Genomic DNA, 16,996 nt, shown 5'->3' on the forward strand with positions numbered 1-16,996 from the left:
CATTTTCCAGGAAGGGATTGATTTTTTTTTAAAGATGAAAGAAATACTATTAACAAAAGCTATCAGGAAGGCCAACTGAGGTGCAATCAATTATTGCCTTAGAAAACTTGGTTCTGTCATATAAGCATTGCAGAGCCTAGCATGAAATGTCTTTAAAAATATGGCATTATTTTTAAACAGTAGGGTTTTAAGTGAGATCATGTAAGATGACCAGGTACTCACTTTTGTGCATTGATTCCATCAATGGCTTGGATCATTCTTTCGTTCAATTCTTCTTCAAATCTTTTCTTTTGTGACTTGGTTCTAAATGGAAAAGGAAACTCACGTCAGAGTATCTGTACTAAAGCGTGTATCAGGCCTATTTTCCTAGAATGCCCAAACTTCTGTTTAACATTGTTTATAAAGCGACAACAGGAAAAGGAAAGTGACCTATGAGCAGGCTTTTCCCTATCAGCATAGACCCACTCTGCAGACACAAAGAGTATTTGGTTCAGTAAGATGTTGGCTTATCACTCAGAGAGTGAAATGCACCAGGCTTTGAAAATCAATGCTAAACATGCACGCGTGGCATAGGAGATAAAGAGCTCTCTCCCCCGAGATGAGCTAGCGCTTGACTGGCCGCCCTCAGGCTTTGCCTAACGGCAGAGTACACTAGCTCTAGAAGCTCCCTTGTCAAAATCTGGTTTGTCTGATAAAATAGGCATTCCTCCCTCAGGTTTTCCCTGGTCAGATTTTCAAGACTTTGCAGAAGTAGTTTTATTTCTGGCATATCGATGCTTCGTTGTGTGTATTTCAACGTTCCTCGGTTTGTAAAAGTGCTGCTCCCAGAAAACCCACTGACATGCGTAGACTTGGTCTTGGAAGCAAAAAATTCTTAACCAGGAGATGTTTTCTAAATGAATTATGCTAACTAATAGTAAGAGCACCCTAAAGACAACTCGACAATTCTCACGAGAATGATGTAAAGGAGAAAACTGAACTAATACCTATTTTTGAAAGTTAAATATCTGCTGCAAAGGTTGGCAGCTCAGCCTGGCCCTCGCCAGCTGGCTGAACAAGATGTGCCTCTGTCTTGGACAGGTGAAGATTTTGTGTGTTTTGATTGGTTAATTATTAAATGAATAGACATTATAATCTGGAATAAAAATAACACTTTTCTGAGATCAGAATTGCCTCTCAATATAGATAAGAATAGCCTGAGGGGTGTAATGTCAAATTTATAATTTATCTGTAATTAAATCTCACAGGATGGTCGTTAATGAGATGAATGGGTTTTCAATTGCAGATCCCGTGTTTGAGGATTTATACCCTCTGCTCCTGCCCACCTAAAACAGGTAGAGGGCAGTCTCATTCAAAACCCAGAATGGTAGATGTGATCTATCCATAGATAGAGAGAACTGAATTAAGAGGGTTTAGCATAGCAAATTCCAATCCATTTGAATGAGCTAAATTAATTTTAATCCTTCTTTTTTTCTTTTTGGTGCTGAGGATGGAACCAGGGCCTGGTACAAGCTCAGCATGTGTCTTACCACTGACCCCGGATCCTTCGTTCATTGTTAAAGAGATAGAAACTCAGCATCATAGCACAGCTCACGCATTCTCCCTCATGGGTCAGGAAACCAAGCAATGTGAGGTACAACCTTTAGCCCTTGATTTTAACTTCTCAGTTCCACAACTAGACTTCAGTTTTTTTTTTTTTTTTTAACTTCAATTTGGTGGCTGTGTTTTTCACAAAGTCTTTCAAAGTCTAAGAAGGAACCATCTGTACCTGGAAGCTAATAAAAATATGATATTCAGGCTTACAAAAGTTTGCTAATCTGCTTAGGAGCAGCTCAGATGAGACCAGCATCATAAGTGGGACATATGACACCGTCAATAAAGACATGTATTATGCATCATTTGAATTCAGTTAATTATCTGCACAAGGACTGTAACATGCCTGTGGTTTCCTTATCTATGATTGAGACCTTGGCTGTGGAGATAAGACATCCTGAAGGAGATCTTGACTGCCAGGAGATCTTGATTTAAGGACTCAGATCCAAGGACTCTGTTCCTTGGATTTTTAGCACAGCTGATTTTCTGTCCCCACACCTGCCCCTGACCCCATGATTGGTCTTCCAGTTGCTCTGCACCACAGTCCCTCTTTATAATTTGTCACTATTCTTTCTCTCAAGCCTCTTTCCCCAAATCTGTTCCCCCCATACGTGGGCTATTCTATGAAGGTATGGAAAAGCCACATCTGCCCTGGGCCAGTTCGAGTCTCAGGGAAGTTTATGGGTCCATGTCACCAAGCCAGAAAGTGTCAAGAACCAGGTAAGTATGACCAGAGCAGCACTCTCTCCAGAAGGTCTGGAGGCCACTGGAGGTCAGCAGCCACCGAGGAAGGAGTGAAGAGGCCCTTAGCACAGCAGGTAGGACAGAGTGGTGGTGAGGTCTGTGGGCTTTGGAGTCACAGAGCCCGTACAAATCCTGGCTTTGTGTCCCCAGCACATGCCTCTGGGCACTCTGCTCAGCCACTGGCCCTCGCTGTCTCCCCTTCCACAATGTGACTCCACAGCTCAGTGTGGATGGAAAGAGCTGTGGTCAACATGTTCCTGGCTGCGCTCATCCCAGAACGTGGGAGTCCCCTGAGGCATTTCTCATTGTATTTCAATAAATAGACTCTTAAAGCAAAATCTAGGCAGAGGGACACAGATACCAAAAGAGACATTGAATATAAAGTGTCAGGAAGTCTGGGACATTCTGGGAACCATGGCTCACACATTTACTAGCACATTACGGCCCTTGCCAAGGTATCTTCTGGGGTCCATTAGATTAGCTGAAGTACTTTTAGTACAGTATAAGTCACTTAAAAATAATGCTTCAAAAGTCTAAGAACCCCACTGTTCTTATAGCATAAAGCACAAGGGCTATAGCTGCTACAGCTTCATGTTAAAATTTCAAAGTTTGCACAGAACAGAAGTTAGAACCGATGACAACCTATAATGCCACACAGCAGCATTCTGCAACAAGGGGCACTATGGCCATGCCTGGGCAGGTAGCCCTCTGCGTGTGTCCAGTTTCTACTTGGATACAAGGCTTTTTCTATAAGAAAGTACATCAGATCTCCCATTGTTCCTTCATTTCTGCAAATCTAGCCACACCTCCCATGAACTGACCTTTGTGAGGAGAGGGAGGTTGCCTTACAAGCTTTATTGCAGCTTCCTAGTATTAGTTTGGTGAACTCCCAAACCAAATTTATGGGAATGCTGAGGCCAAAAGAGGAACATAGGGTCAAAACTAGTAGTGCATGTGATTCTCACCGTGGATGTGACAGGCACCTGTGAACACTTGTGGGGAGTTTCCTCCCTGTTTGGGGAGGGCAGGCAGATCCTCATTCACTACAGAAAGACTAGACTTGCTTTAACCTTCAGGACTCAACCTGAAAATTGATTTTAAACAACATACGCATTTTAAGACCATTCAATTTTTTACTGCATATTGGTATGTAGAAGCATCATTTTCGGAAAGCAATTTAACATTCTAAGATGATTACCAGGTGTCATTTTCCTTTCCTTCTCGTAATTCTAATAACAAGACACTGAAAACCTTATTCTTAGAAGCTGGAAGCAATGTAACAGGGCTTTTCACAAGCAACTGCTCTTTTAGAAGAAGCCTTTGAAATGACTATAGTTGATGATAATTATTCTCAGAAATAAGTAAACAGCAAGAAGTCTTAAAAAGTTAGTCAAAGATATACATCATACCTTAAAGTGCGGTTTTGAAAATTATGCTGACCCATTGGTACGTCCTATATTAAAAAGAAAAGTTTATTAGTTACTAAGAACATCTTTCAAGAAAAATATTGCATTGATAATGATAAATTTCATATTTCTTCCTTAATCATGGCAAATATCATTTATGTAACAAATCACTGCCTGTGTGAAGAAAGAGCTCAATTGTAAATATGAATCAAGATTTAAAGCCCTGTTCATATTTGCAGTGTGGCATCATCTGTAAACTATAGATGTTGGAAGTATCAGGATCATCATCTGATTCTAAAAAATTTTTATGTATTTATTTATTTATTTTGGTGCTTGGGGTTGAACACAGGGCCTTGTGCATGTAAGGCAAACACTCTACCAACTGAGGTATATCCCCAGCCCAAATTTTTACATTTTGATATTATAAATTTGATTTTAGACAATACCCTGCAGGGCACTATTACTAAGGTTACTATCAGCCACTTAAAATCATGTGAAAATCAGACAAATTAGAAAGTTCTTTAAAATACAAATATAACTGCAAAATCTACCATGGATTCTTATCTCTGAACTGAATTGTTATAAAATGGTGCCATAGGCTATGTATGTGGAGTCACAGAACACTGGGTGAGAAGACTTCAACAGATGAGTTCTGAAGTTCCAGAAAGAGGTGTGGAAGGGAGACATGGTCAGAGTTCACTGATGGAGAACTTGATGACCAGTATTAGTTTAAGACAAGAGGAAAAAAAGATCCACTTCTGAACATTTGCAGTAGGAAATGTAAGTGAAAGTTGAAGCAAAGAAGTTTTGAAATTTGCGTTTGTTGCCTTGATTTCAAAGGTTTGCTTAAGAAGTGTATCTAGACAAAAAAATGTAAGACTTTTAAAAATAAGTAATTGTACTCCATGCCTTATTATGTAAGTTAAAACAATGCATTATTCAACACGGAGTAGATGGAATTCTGCAGAGGGGATTAGATAAAAGAAATGGCAGTTGATCCAGCCTGGAATGTATCAGTAAGAACTACAGTGGCATCTTTTGGAAAATGAGTAAGAGACATAGCTCAGTAAAATTGGCCCTGGCTCTGCACATTAAGCAGACATAGAACTTTCTTACGATGTCTGTACTGATTTCTGCTAAGGTGATAAAAGCCTTGGCACTGAACCCATCACAGATGAGACCAGAGAGCTAAGAAAATTGCAAAATCATGCAAGAGGTCCTGCAGGTTGTGCACAACTTCTTGTAACTGGAAGCTGTTTCCAGCCCAGTCTTAGATCAGGGATTTTCACCAGTATTGTCTCAAGACTGAAATCATTCCTGCAGTCCCACAGTCAGATAATAAGGGAGATGATCACTCTAAAGTCAGAGAATAATAAAGATTAATAGGAAATAAGCAATCATAGCAAACATACACACACACAAACACACACACACATATTCAGAGAAGTAAGACCTTTTCCTTGACAGGTATACAAGAGAAACTACTTGGAAAACCATAGGCAAATATTTATAAATTATTCTTATTTCTTAAAAATCAACCAGCCCACCAAGTAATTGAAGGCAAACAATGAGTCTCTATTGGCCCTGAGCAAAGATGATAAATGCAATACTGAGGCAAAATTTTCCAAATCATTGCTAATGCTAGCAGTATAAATTTTCATTGGCAATTGGGTACTAGGGTCATTAGGTAATTTTGCTAACAAGTGTAAATTCTTCAAGGCTCCAGGAGCCCCAGGGCTCTGCTTGGATCACTGTCTTCTTGATGATTCCTTCTGCTCCCATGGCCTCAAACATCACCTAAAATGGTCCTCTCAGCTCATCTCTAGCTTGGACCTTTCCTAGGAGCTCCTGATGTGCTTTTCCAATCATCTGTTTCCCCCCTGCATTTATTAAAAAGGTCTACCAATTTGAAGATGCCCATTAAAAAAGTCTTGAGTTTTCCATCTTATGAACCCAATCTTATCCTCATATGCATCGTCTATTCCCATGACACCACCAGTCTCTCAACTGCAGGGTTTGCTGCTCCCTCTCACACAGATCCTATCCAACACCAGGTCTCCGTTGCTCAGCTTTCAAATCAGACCTTGAACTTACTCCTTCAGCTGCTGAAACCTGAGCTTAGAAGGCATGGTTCCCACTTGGAATCCTTGCACTCTTGTTCTTTTTCCCAAGCATCAATCCATCATGCTTCTCCCTGTTCCAGATCCCCCACGACTTCCCCTTACACTGAGAAGGAGACATCAGCTCCTGACCTTAGCCTGTCCCCTCCCAGTGACTTTAGTTTGCTCGTCGCTAATAACTCTCCAGCACCCAGCCTCCTCTGTGCCCCCAGCAGATGGCACAGTCATTTCCATCTTGGGGACACTGAGTTTGCTCCCCTGCCACCTCTGTCCTAATTTGGTCCTCTCTTTCCCCGAGACCTCCCAGCTGTCCCACCAGGAGTAGCTGTCCCACCCTGTTCACTTCCAATGACATCACCAATTTCAACTTCATGGTGGTCCTCACCAGCACCTGAAATGACCCTACTCATTAAATGTTTTCCTACTTATGGTCTTTCTTTGCCTACGAGGATGCATGCTAACCCTTATCCTGGCAGTATCCCCTGATGCCTAGCTGATGGGCAGTCCATGTTGGATCACAGTTTTTTTTTTTTTTTTTAATTTAAAAAAGGATGGAGGCAAGTTGAGAAAAGATATAATTAAGACAAAACAAGAATGCTTGATTGGGGTGTCATTGTAAGATGCTGGGGGTGGGGCAAGGGAGAGCAGAAGCTTCACTTTCCTATGACAGCCTGGCATGTTGCTTGGCACCAGCCACTGAGAATTATTATGTAACATCTTTTTCTTTCTTTCTTTCTTTTTTTTTTTTTTTTTTTTTACTCAACTGCATCCATTAATGCCATTATACATGAAACTATCCTCAGGGCTGATTTTAGGATCCAGTCATACCATTGGTACTTTCTAAGTGCCTGACTGTGTTTATTTTTCCCTGCGTCTGTTGGTCCACTTCTCATCTCCCTTTCAGCTGTCCTACTGGGCACATCCCTGATCTAAGGGGCTCCGGAGCTTTGCTCTCGGTTGGAAGCTGGAGTGAAGTGAGCAGAGCCCCAGCAGTGGAGGGTGTGTGGCTACACAGAAGGTCTGAAATCGCAGGCTTGGCACAGTCTTGGTAGTGCTGCTTAGGCTGGAGCATACCCTGCCTTTATCTCCGTATTGAGACGCTCAATGCTTTCTGCTTAAGGACACCAAAAGGAAACTGCCGAAAGAACAGCTCAGTTACAGTTGATTGCTATTATCAGTTGTAAAGAATGCTGTGTTGGGTTATACAGTTGAAGGGCAAAGTCACTGTGTGTTAGAACCCGAGCAATGTGGCCTTGGAGGTCACTTGCAGGAGGATGGTAAGCCGGCTGCACTGCAGACCAGAACCATTCTGGCAGAGATGCCCAGCTTTTTGTTAGGGAACCCAGCTCTCCCCCAGCACCTAGCGCTTTGGAGGCAGCAGCGAGCTCACCGTGGTGCTGATCTTGCCGTTCTCAGTGGTCATGCTATCCCTGTGATGCAGATGGGCGAAGGGCTTGGCCGCGCCCCAGGACTCCAAGTACCGGGTCATGCGGACAGAGGCTCTCATCTTGGCTCCGTCCAGGGTGTGGCGAGGCCTGAAGAGGTGCTGGGGACTCCGTCGCTCTCCCTTGGGACAGGAGACAAAGCGTCACACCTGCTGCACCACAGCCCCGTGCCTACCTACTCCTTCCTGCTCCACCCTCTCTTGCGGACCCAGCTCCTCCCGCACTGCCCAGCGACTCTCTTTGGCTTCTGCACTCAACACCTTCAGTGGGACAGGGGAACAGACTACCTGAGCTGAGTGACTTTATTCCAGAGAGTAAAACTCACCTGCCATTGTAAGGTAGGAAAAATCGATAAATGCAATAATGGACATTTTTATAAAATTCTTCAACAGAACGTGCTGATCTGCCTTGGCTTTTTCATGGTTGTGTTCTTCTGATGTGGAAGCTGGCTTTGGGGTGTTCCTCATGCTAAGCTGCCTTCCATGAACACAGTGTTCTTTGCACCCAACTTTGCATCCCTCTGTCACCCCACAGCTGTGCTGCTTCACCTCAGCTACCTCCAGATAAATCGTCAAGCCAGCTGGAAGTTGGTCTCCCGAGGGATGCGATGCTGTCATGAATGAAATCCACGAACTTGATCTTGATTTTGAGATGTTGGTTTTCATGATTCAGCAGTCTTTCTTGCTAGCTGTGGGAGTTGGGGGCTGTTACATAACCCCTCGGATCTTCTGAGTCTTCTCTCTAATTGTGGTACTGCTCACTTGGCAGGAAGTGAGAAGAGTGAGCAGAGCCGAGGGCTCTGAGCCCCTGGCTCCGGCCTAACCTGGTGAGGGGAGCTCCTCCCTGCTCCTAGGGCTGGCCTGTCTTCCAGGTGACGGGGATTCTCTCGGTGAGCAAGGAAACATGTAGACACACATACGCACCTTCTCACCCAAATAGATGCCTAAGATTTGCTAATCTTAAAAATGTTTCTTCCCTTCCTTTTCATTATGTCCAACCGATTTCATCTCGTTGGATGTCTTCATCTTTTGAAGGCAAGAGTAAAATGTTTTCTCTTAATTCAGCTTCTCCACTCATGGTTCTCCAGGCTGTGACCCCTTCGGGGCAGCATCCACTGACATTGACACTGGCTGACAGGGACCAGCAAACACAGCCGCCCACACCAACACCCTGTACCCCCACCCCACCACACACAGCCCCCATGGTGCCCCCTTAATAAACACCTGAATTCATTATCACAAAACATCACTCATGGCTGAGCCACTAAATGCATTTGAAGTCTTTTTTTTTTTTTTTACCATACAATTGAAGTCATTTTTGAGGCAAAGACTAGCAAGGAATTACACCGGTTCTTAACTAAAAGCATCTATACCAATGATTTGCCCCTCCTCCCTTTTAATCACAGAAATAAAAGGCCAATCATAGACTCTTCATAATGGTACTGACCTTGGGGTTGATTACGAAGTAGGTTTTCACCAGGTGCTGTTTTAAATAGGGGTCCCTAATGTCACCATCTCCCTCCTCCACTTTATAAGCTCCATTCAAGTGCTCCAAGGTGACAGAGGAAATGTGAACACGTCTGAAATTCCACATTAAAAGCACAGTCAAGATATGAAAGGACAAATGTGAACAAAGGTATTCTACTTGTCTGTGATTTCAGCAATTTCTCTCCAAATGAAGGAGACCAACACGTTCTTGGGGGGCTGACTGTAACTAGAGCCTACACTCCATCCACCACTGCTTAGGAGCACTTCCTTGAGGCCTTGAGCTACTACCATCTGACGCTTCTCTGCACTCACAGAATCCTGCAGGGGGGCTGCAGTGAATTACAGCAGAGAAAAAATGTGATCATATTGAGTGCTTGCATGTGAGGCTCTCTTCCAAGGTGTTTAACAGAAATGCTGAGCAGTATCAAGTGTGGACTCTCGTCTCTGGGCTTGTGCTCATGGCTCTCCAAACCACAGCCCTCACACTGAGGCTCCTTTGTCCATCTTCTAACAAAGATGAGTGGGTGCCACAGTTGATCATTTTGATGGTGCTGCTCTCCCAGGCAGTGTCCAGCCCTGGAGAGACACCATGTCTGGACTGCATTTTAAAACATCATTATCTCAGTCTCTGTTCATAAATATGCAAATGTGTAAGGGCTACAGTTAGGTATCTGATACGTAGTCCTGGCTGTTGATGGAATCAAGACTTGAAAGTTTGAGTTTTTGTTTTTGTTTCTTTGTGGGGTTGGGCTTGGAACCCAGGACCTTGCACATGCTAGGCAGGGCTCCACCACTGAGCCACATCCCCAGTCCGAGAATTCCTGTTTATCTAATTATTAAAAGAAGCCACTGGACATGAGTTTTACGTGACACCAGTGTAGCAAGAGAAGTCATCAAGGTCAAAGCAGGTACTAGTCTGTTGACCTGTCCCTTCTAATTGTGCTGCCAACTTGCAGACAGAAATCCAAGGTTTGGCCTTACCCGGGGACCCCTCCAGCTTCCATGTGGTTGGCCAAGGTGACGTCATGTGACCACACGTCATACTGCCACTTCTGCAGACCAATCACACCGCACAGGACGTTCCCTGAATGCACTCCCACACGCATGTTGATGTCGACTCCGGTAGCATCTCTCACTTTCCTAAAGAGAAGGGAAGTGATGTCACAATTCAGTCACATCCTCTTCTGCCTTCACTCTTGGCCAATTTCCCTGGCATTTCATTATTCAGAATCTTTTAGGTTGTCAGAAATGCTGCCACGAGTTCTTCCTGTGGCGGGAGATGGCTGCCCTGAGCCAAGAGGAAGGGCTCTTCTTCTCAGCAGCTCCCAGATTGGACCCTAGTTCTAATCTCTGGCTGGTAACGCCAGATCAGGCCAGATCATGGAGATGACCAAGCCTGCGGTTCAACAACATGCATGAAACTCCTGGTTGTCCAGTGCTGCCCCCTGCTGTGCTCACTGCCTCAGGAATGGTCTTAGACTCCATTTGCAATTCTAGTGCTTCCCTGGGTGCATGCCCCCAGTGAATACTCTGCTAACAAGAGAACTCAACACAGAGAGTTTGGTAATGACATTAGCTTGAATCAAGATTTTTTTTAAAAAATCATGAGATGAAGCTTTTACAATTGTGCATATTCTTTAATCAAGAAGAGAAGAAATACTATTGAAAAGTTTTAATAATGCAAGACATATCCTGCAAAAGAAATTAATTTAAAAATTTGTTTTAAACACACTTTAGGGCTTTATTACTAACTCCTTAACAGACAAGTGAAGAACTTCAATAGGGAAAATGGAAATGCCGGGCAATGCTTCTTCATTTCCTCCAACTAAATCCATTTTTCATTTAAAGTTCTGTTGTAAGAGAAGAGTGCAGGAAGATGACCCTGGCTGCATGGGGGAAAGCAACCCCAGAGAAAATGTGGAGGAAAGCAACAGGTCTCAATGCACACAGCGAGGAGAAAGAGACTGAGTCCTGGTGAGACGCATCATTAACATCCCAAATGGCACAGTGGCACAGGCGGGGCCCTGTGATGAAACGCACCACTTGGGCATGCCAAAAGTGATAAAGGAAACAGGCCCATGATGCAAAAATAAGTGGTTTCCTGGGAGGTGGGGGTGGGGAAGTATCCTTCCACAGCTTAAAAAATTAAAATCCTAATATTCATCCCCACCCATGGTTCAAGAAATGAGAACACAAATGAGAGAGAAAATGGCACAAAGAATCATGTGAGAGGCCACAAGAGTCGATGAAGGGTGCCTGGGACTTGTGAGATGCCCACTTTGTCCCCAGCATTACTGGAGGTGTGACCGGACAACCTGTTGTCAGCCATAAGACAAGAAGGTGACACATGATAGAGGGAGGAAGCTGAGTCCCTTTGTCAGTGGGTGGCAGGTCACTGGGACACAGAGCCATGGTATGATTTGAAAACTGAGGCGAGCAAGCGCTGGGGAGTTTCCTCAAAACTGCCAGCATGGCTGAGGGTGTGGACACGGTCAGACAGGGCCGATGCTTCAACCCTGAATGGACAAAGGAAACACGGCCGTGTGTCTGCATGAGGGAAGGCTGTCCTGCCAAGAAAGCCCTGTGCCCAGGGAAAGAAGCCAATGCCAAAGGAGAGACACTGCACGATTCCACTCAGGGGAACCACCTAAAACAGGCAAACTGGAGACAGAAAATAGTGATGGCCAGGGGCTGGGAGGGGGCATGGGAGTCACTACTTCCAGGGTGCAGAGCCTCTGCCTGAGCAGTAGAAGGTTCTGGAGGACGTTGTCTGCACAACATCTGAGTGTACGTACGTACGTCAGCAAATTGCATATGTGACAGTGGTATAACCCAAATATAACCCAAATGTCTCAATATATAGAAAACAACATGTGACATAGACATAAAATAATGTAATAAAAAGGCGTTTCTTATAAACTGGGACAAGCCATGAGTATTCTTCCTCCTTAAAGCTCTTCAGCACATCGAAATAACTTTATGTTATGCAAATATAAAATAGTTAATTTGAAAGCAGAAATCAAGCTTCAGAGAAAAAAATGGATAGTTTAATTCAAAGTTGTTGATAGGCATAATTCTGCCCTTCATAAAACTCTTTCCCACACTTGCTTGAAAAGAAGATCGAGAAAGATACTTTTCTTCAAGGAAAGTTCTTTCCTCCAATAGAACCCATTTCACCTTGAATTTCAAACCAACCCTGGGGTTGCCTCCAGAGCAGGTTATAAATTTAAGAAAACATATTAGTTCTACTGATTGGATTCATGTCTACCTAGACACATGGAGTCAGAGCGGTTACATTAGAAAAAAGTCAAAACGATATTTTTTTGTGCACCACGCAAAGGACTTATTTATGGGAATAAGCAAGTAGAGAACGGTCATTTTCCACTAGCGCATGCTGTACAGGGGAACGGAGTCCCCAGCGACTACTCCTCCCTTCTCGCTTTACTTCCCTCCCATTCCCGTTCTGCCCAGTGGTACCACAGTGGTCTGCTGCTGAGCTTGTGGATCTGGATAGAACATGCAGGTCTCTCCTCCCCTCAGGGAGATCGTGGCCTCAGGGGCTGAAGCTGGGGCTCCTTTTACCTTCCTGGGTCAGCACTGAGAAATGCACCTGCTAACATTTTAGTCACTTCAACATGTGGTCAGCATACACGATGGGCAAGCAAGTGACCCCTGGACTTCCTACTTTCCTCTTGGCCTTACTTGCTCTAACTTTGAGACAAGGAGCTAGAACATCGAGTACTTTTTTCAAGTCTTTTCAGATTAAAAAACAAAACAAAACAAAAACTGTGGAGGGTAAGGAAAAAGCCTCTTGACTGAGATGACTCAAAAATAAAATGTCCATAAATTATGCAATCAGCAAACAAAAGATATTATCATTTAAGAATAGCTTCTACAAAGGGCTAAAGAAAGATGACGGTATTGCCAACAAAAATCACCTTTTACCTTTTGTTTTCCCAGTATCTGCCAATGGTATTGATATTAGTATCCAATGCAAACCTTCTCTAGATGAACAATAAAATAAACTATAGACATAATGCAGACAACAGATATTGATTGAAACTTCATTCACAGAGCTGAGCATTGTTGACTAAATGAAGGAATTCTGGATTGCATTTTTATATTAATTGCAGTCTTTGGTAAAAACCACTTTTCTTTACAGTTTATGTAATCATCTTTTTCATCAGAAATTGGAGAGATGCCACAGTGCAGATTTTTCTCCTTGAGATCAAAGAAAATGCTCAGAAATTTTAAAAATCACCTTTGAAACAAACAAAATAGCGTCTTCCCATAAATTTCCAATTTCGTTTCCATAAGGCTGATAATGACAATAGCAAAAACTTACAGAAGTTTTACTTTGGACTGCACTACTCACATACCAACAAATGGGTAACTGCATATTTATATTTAAATATACAGCAATGCATTTAGCAACAGTAGACAGAAAAAATAGAAATAGATTCAGGTGAGAATCACAACTCAAAATGGTTAAATGTCAAAGAAAAAACAAAACCCTTAAACAGTGCACTTACTTTATGGCTTCACACATATCCAGTCCCATTTTCACGCAATTCTTGGCATGGTTAGGGAGAGAGATAGGAAGTCCGGAAACACAGTAATAGCAGTCTCCTAAAATTTTAATCCTCATGCACTCATTCTCCTGGAAGAAGAAATCACAGAATCCATTTGCACCATACACTGGTGTGATGATTCAGTCACCGGATGCCATCCAGCGCTGGTTCTACTGACACGGCCCCGGCAGATGGGGCAGGTGGGAACAGAAATGAGAACTCACGCTTCCCTTCCCTGACCAGCAAGAATGGCCGACCCCCACCCAATGCTTATTTGGAAATAAGGAAGATCAAGGGGAAGAGGAAGAAAAAGGAGAACAGAGAAAACTTCACACTTAATTAGAAGCAGAGGAGGAAACAGTAGGATCATTCTCTTCAGTTTGAACATCTCCAAACATGGAGGGGGAAATAAAGCATTTGATGCAGAGCAGAATCTTTCAGAGCAGAAGGTGATGGCCAGAGCTCAGCTCGGTGGGACTTAAGAATCTTATGTCATTCTCCGTTAGGCTGCGGTTTTCTTCATTAATTTTAAACCTGAAGCAGATTGTTACCTGTAGACACCAGCATCTGATAAACATCTTTGCAGCCTAATAATAAGCCTCCATTCAACACCGCCAAGTAATTTAAAATTCAATTCTGATTTTAGGCTAAACTGTTTCAATATAAAGTTTGAACAACTCATTTTTTTCATGACTTGAGTTGTTTTTAGATTAACTACACTCATATATGCATCAATCTTACATCCCATCCATTTCTAACCTTTTCAATCAGCATATAGACTCTTCAGCAAAATAAAACAAAAACCAAAGATGTTCCAAACACAAAATTTTTCCTTTGATGCTAATACAGGTTTGTGTATAAACTGAACAATTTCAAACACCATCAGAAACATGACATCTTTTTCCTTTTGAGCATGAGTTAGATTTGACATATTTCTTTCCCCAATATTTGAAGATTTGACATATTTCTTTCCCTAATAGCTCACAAGCTGTGACATATTTTTGTGCTTATTTATAGTACTATCAATTCCAATAACAATATCATAAATAAGAAAAAGGCAAACAATTACTTATTAGCCAGGCTGCCCTCCCACACTCCCTAAATAGACATCCTGGGTGTAGAAAGCATGAGGGTTAGCAAGAGTGCATGACAATGATTTTGAGTCTGTTGGCTTAAAGTGATGAGCTTCACACACTGTTTGCTCAGTTGTCTGGGCTACCTTTGCTGATGGCACTCTCTATGTCCATGTTGTCCAGCTGTGAGCCATGAACTGGTGTCCAAAGTGGGCTGCCATTTTGAACTACAATGGATGGACCAAGTGTACCCAGGCTGGACTCAGATTTTGCCTAGACATTCCTCTGTTCCTTTGTTTAGAGGAAGTCACACTGAGTACCTCTGCTAAGCATAATCAGTGGCATTCTTCCAAATTTATACATGACATTTGTCCCAATACTTGGATCTGATCTTATGTGTCAATAGAATCCATGCAATTAGTTCAGATTAAGTCATACCGGAGTAGGGTATGCCCCTTTTCCAATATGACTATTGTTACTACCAAAATGGAAAATGTGGACCCTGAGACTCACAGGGAACAGAGAATATCCTGTGGACAGTGGAGTCATGCTACCACCAGCCACAGTTGGGGTGTTTCCTCCTGCCATGACCAGGTATTCCAACAATGATCTCTTATTAATGAAAAACTGTAGGTTATTGTTTAGGTTTCAGCTTTTTTCTTTCCATAAATGACCACCTATAAAGCTCAGCCCTTCCTTGTGTGGGTGAAGGAGGCAAACAGAGCTATTATCTCACTGATTTTTAAAAGTCCCCAGTGAGAGCTGCCAGGCAGCCTAGGGGACAAACTTGGGAAGCTGCACCCAAGAGTGATTTTTCCAACATCTGCAGGCCAGATTTCTTCCTAAGACACTTGGCTGGAATGATCTGTATTGTTAAAAAGTGAGCTCAACCACACAGCAAACTAAATTTAGGACCATCCCTTCCACATATAAGTAACTGATAAATAGGCATAATGGACTATTTTTTTTTTTTTTTAGAACAACTTATAGAATTAGGCTGATTGGAAATGTCTTATGGGAAGGAAAGAGCTGCAAGTCTCACAAGCAACCCTCCAAGTTCCAACAAGCAAGGTTCAGGGCAGTTTTAGATAACCTCTATAATCCCCTATGTGGACTTTCCCACCACAAGCACATGCCAGGTCGGCCCTGAGCTTGTACCTCTGCACAAGTGGCACACCAGGCTAGGAGAACACGAGGTGGCAGTAAGTGCAGGGCTTGCCCAGGGTATTGTCCTATTTTAGGTGGTCTCCAGGGTCCCATTGACAACATGAGCACAGGGTAGCTACGGTGGGTAGATGAGCTAGAATGACCTCAGCAGCCCCTCGACTTGGAAATGGCCCTGGAGTGCCTCCCAACAGCACCGGGCCGAGAGTACAGCAGTGGAATCTCATTGTGCTGAATGGCTTACCACGTGGAGCTGATGAACACACAAGCAGAAGCTTCAAAAATGGGTGAAAACGTGAGAATCTGAAGCCATGGCATTTCATATTCTGAATACGGGCTTGAGACTCATCAAGGCTCAACAGCAAATAAAACCAGCCAGTTTTACAAACGACGTTCCTGAAGGGTGCTTTTTTGAAAATAGGGAGATATGGATAGTGGGATGGAGGGAAAGGAAGCCGGGTCTCCCGCGGGCTCTCGGGGGAGGGCAGCCCTGCTCACCTTGGCGATCTGGTCGAACTTCCCAAAGAGCTCATTCAGCATGTGCACCAGCTCCCCCGGGGAACAGTCGCTGGCCAGCCGCGTGAAGCCCACGATGTCGGCGTACAAGATGCTACGGGAACACGGGGTGGGGACAGACTTAAGGCTTGGCATTTGCTAAGAAAATCATGACAATTTTTCCATTACAAGAGTATTGGGACTTTTATACTTTGTATTTTCATGAGAAAGATGTTATTTTCTTGGAGAGAGAATGTATAACACTTTTGTTAAATTGCCCATTTAAGTGCTTTCTTAGTGTCCAGTTTTTGGAGTTAAAATGAAGAATTACTAGGGAGAGAAGTCCCACCTCACCCATGCGCCGTGCTGACCTCTCTCTGGTCACCTTTCCTCATGTTTATGTGATGCCTATCCTAACTTCCATCACACCTGGGAAACTCTGGTGACGAACTGAGCATGCTACTACCTGAATTGTTACATGATGTATATATAACAGTCCTAAGGGGGAGAGGCAAATAGTAAAACCCAATCCTGATTGGAGTGCTCCAAGGAAATAAAATGGAATAATGTTTATTTATTTGTTTATTTATTTACTTATGGTACTGAGGATTGAACCCAGGGGACTTTGCCACTGAGCTATATCCCTTGTCCCTTATATCTTATTTAGAGAAGGGTCCCACTAAGTTGTTTGATTCTCGCTAAGTTGCTAAGGCTGGCTTTGAACTTGTGATCCTCCTGCTTCAGCCTCTTGAGTTGCTGGGATTAGAGCTGTGTGCCACCAGGCCTGGCAATAATCTTCTTTTTTAAGATAATAGACTACTTAACAAGTGATTCTGGAGTACTTGCCACCTGCCAGGATGAAGCAGACACGGGATTTCTTCCTGATGTCAGAATTCAG

General features: G+C 43.2%; 1 protein-coding gene across 1 annotated transcript in view; it reads right to left on the reverse strand.

The window, feature by feature from the left end:
* The window catches only part of Adcy2 (adenylate cyclase 2), a 374,991-nt gene that overhangs the window by 97,247 nt on the left and 260,748 nt on the right, over positions 1–16,996 (reverse strand). The window contains exons 6-12 of the mRNA XM_027943896.2: positions 16,102–16,213; positions 13,328–13,455; positions 9,777–9,935; positions 8,755–8,887; positions 7,254–7,430; positions 3,747–3,790; positions 223–303 (exon numbers count right to left, since the gene is read on the reverse strand). Of these exons, the coding sequence (XP_027799697.1) occupies positions 223–303; positions 3,747–3,790; positions 7,254–7,430; positions 8,755–8,887; positions 9,777–9,935; positions 13,328–13,455; positions 16,102–16,213 (834 nt within the window). The remainder of the gene's footprint in view (positions 1–222; positions 304–3,746; positions 3,791–7,253; positions 7,431–8,754; positions 8,888–9,776; positions 9,936–13,327; positions 13,456–16,101; positions 16,214–16,996) is intronic.

This window comes from Marmota flaviventris, chromosome 5 (genome assembly GCF_047511675.1).
Source record: "Marmota flaviventris isolate mMarFla1 chromosome 5, mMarFla1.hap1, whole genome shotgun sequence".
Classification (NCBI taxonomy): Eukaryota; Metazoa; Chordata; class Mammalia; order Rodentia; family Sciuridae; genus Marmota; species Marmota flaviventris.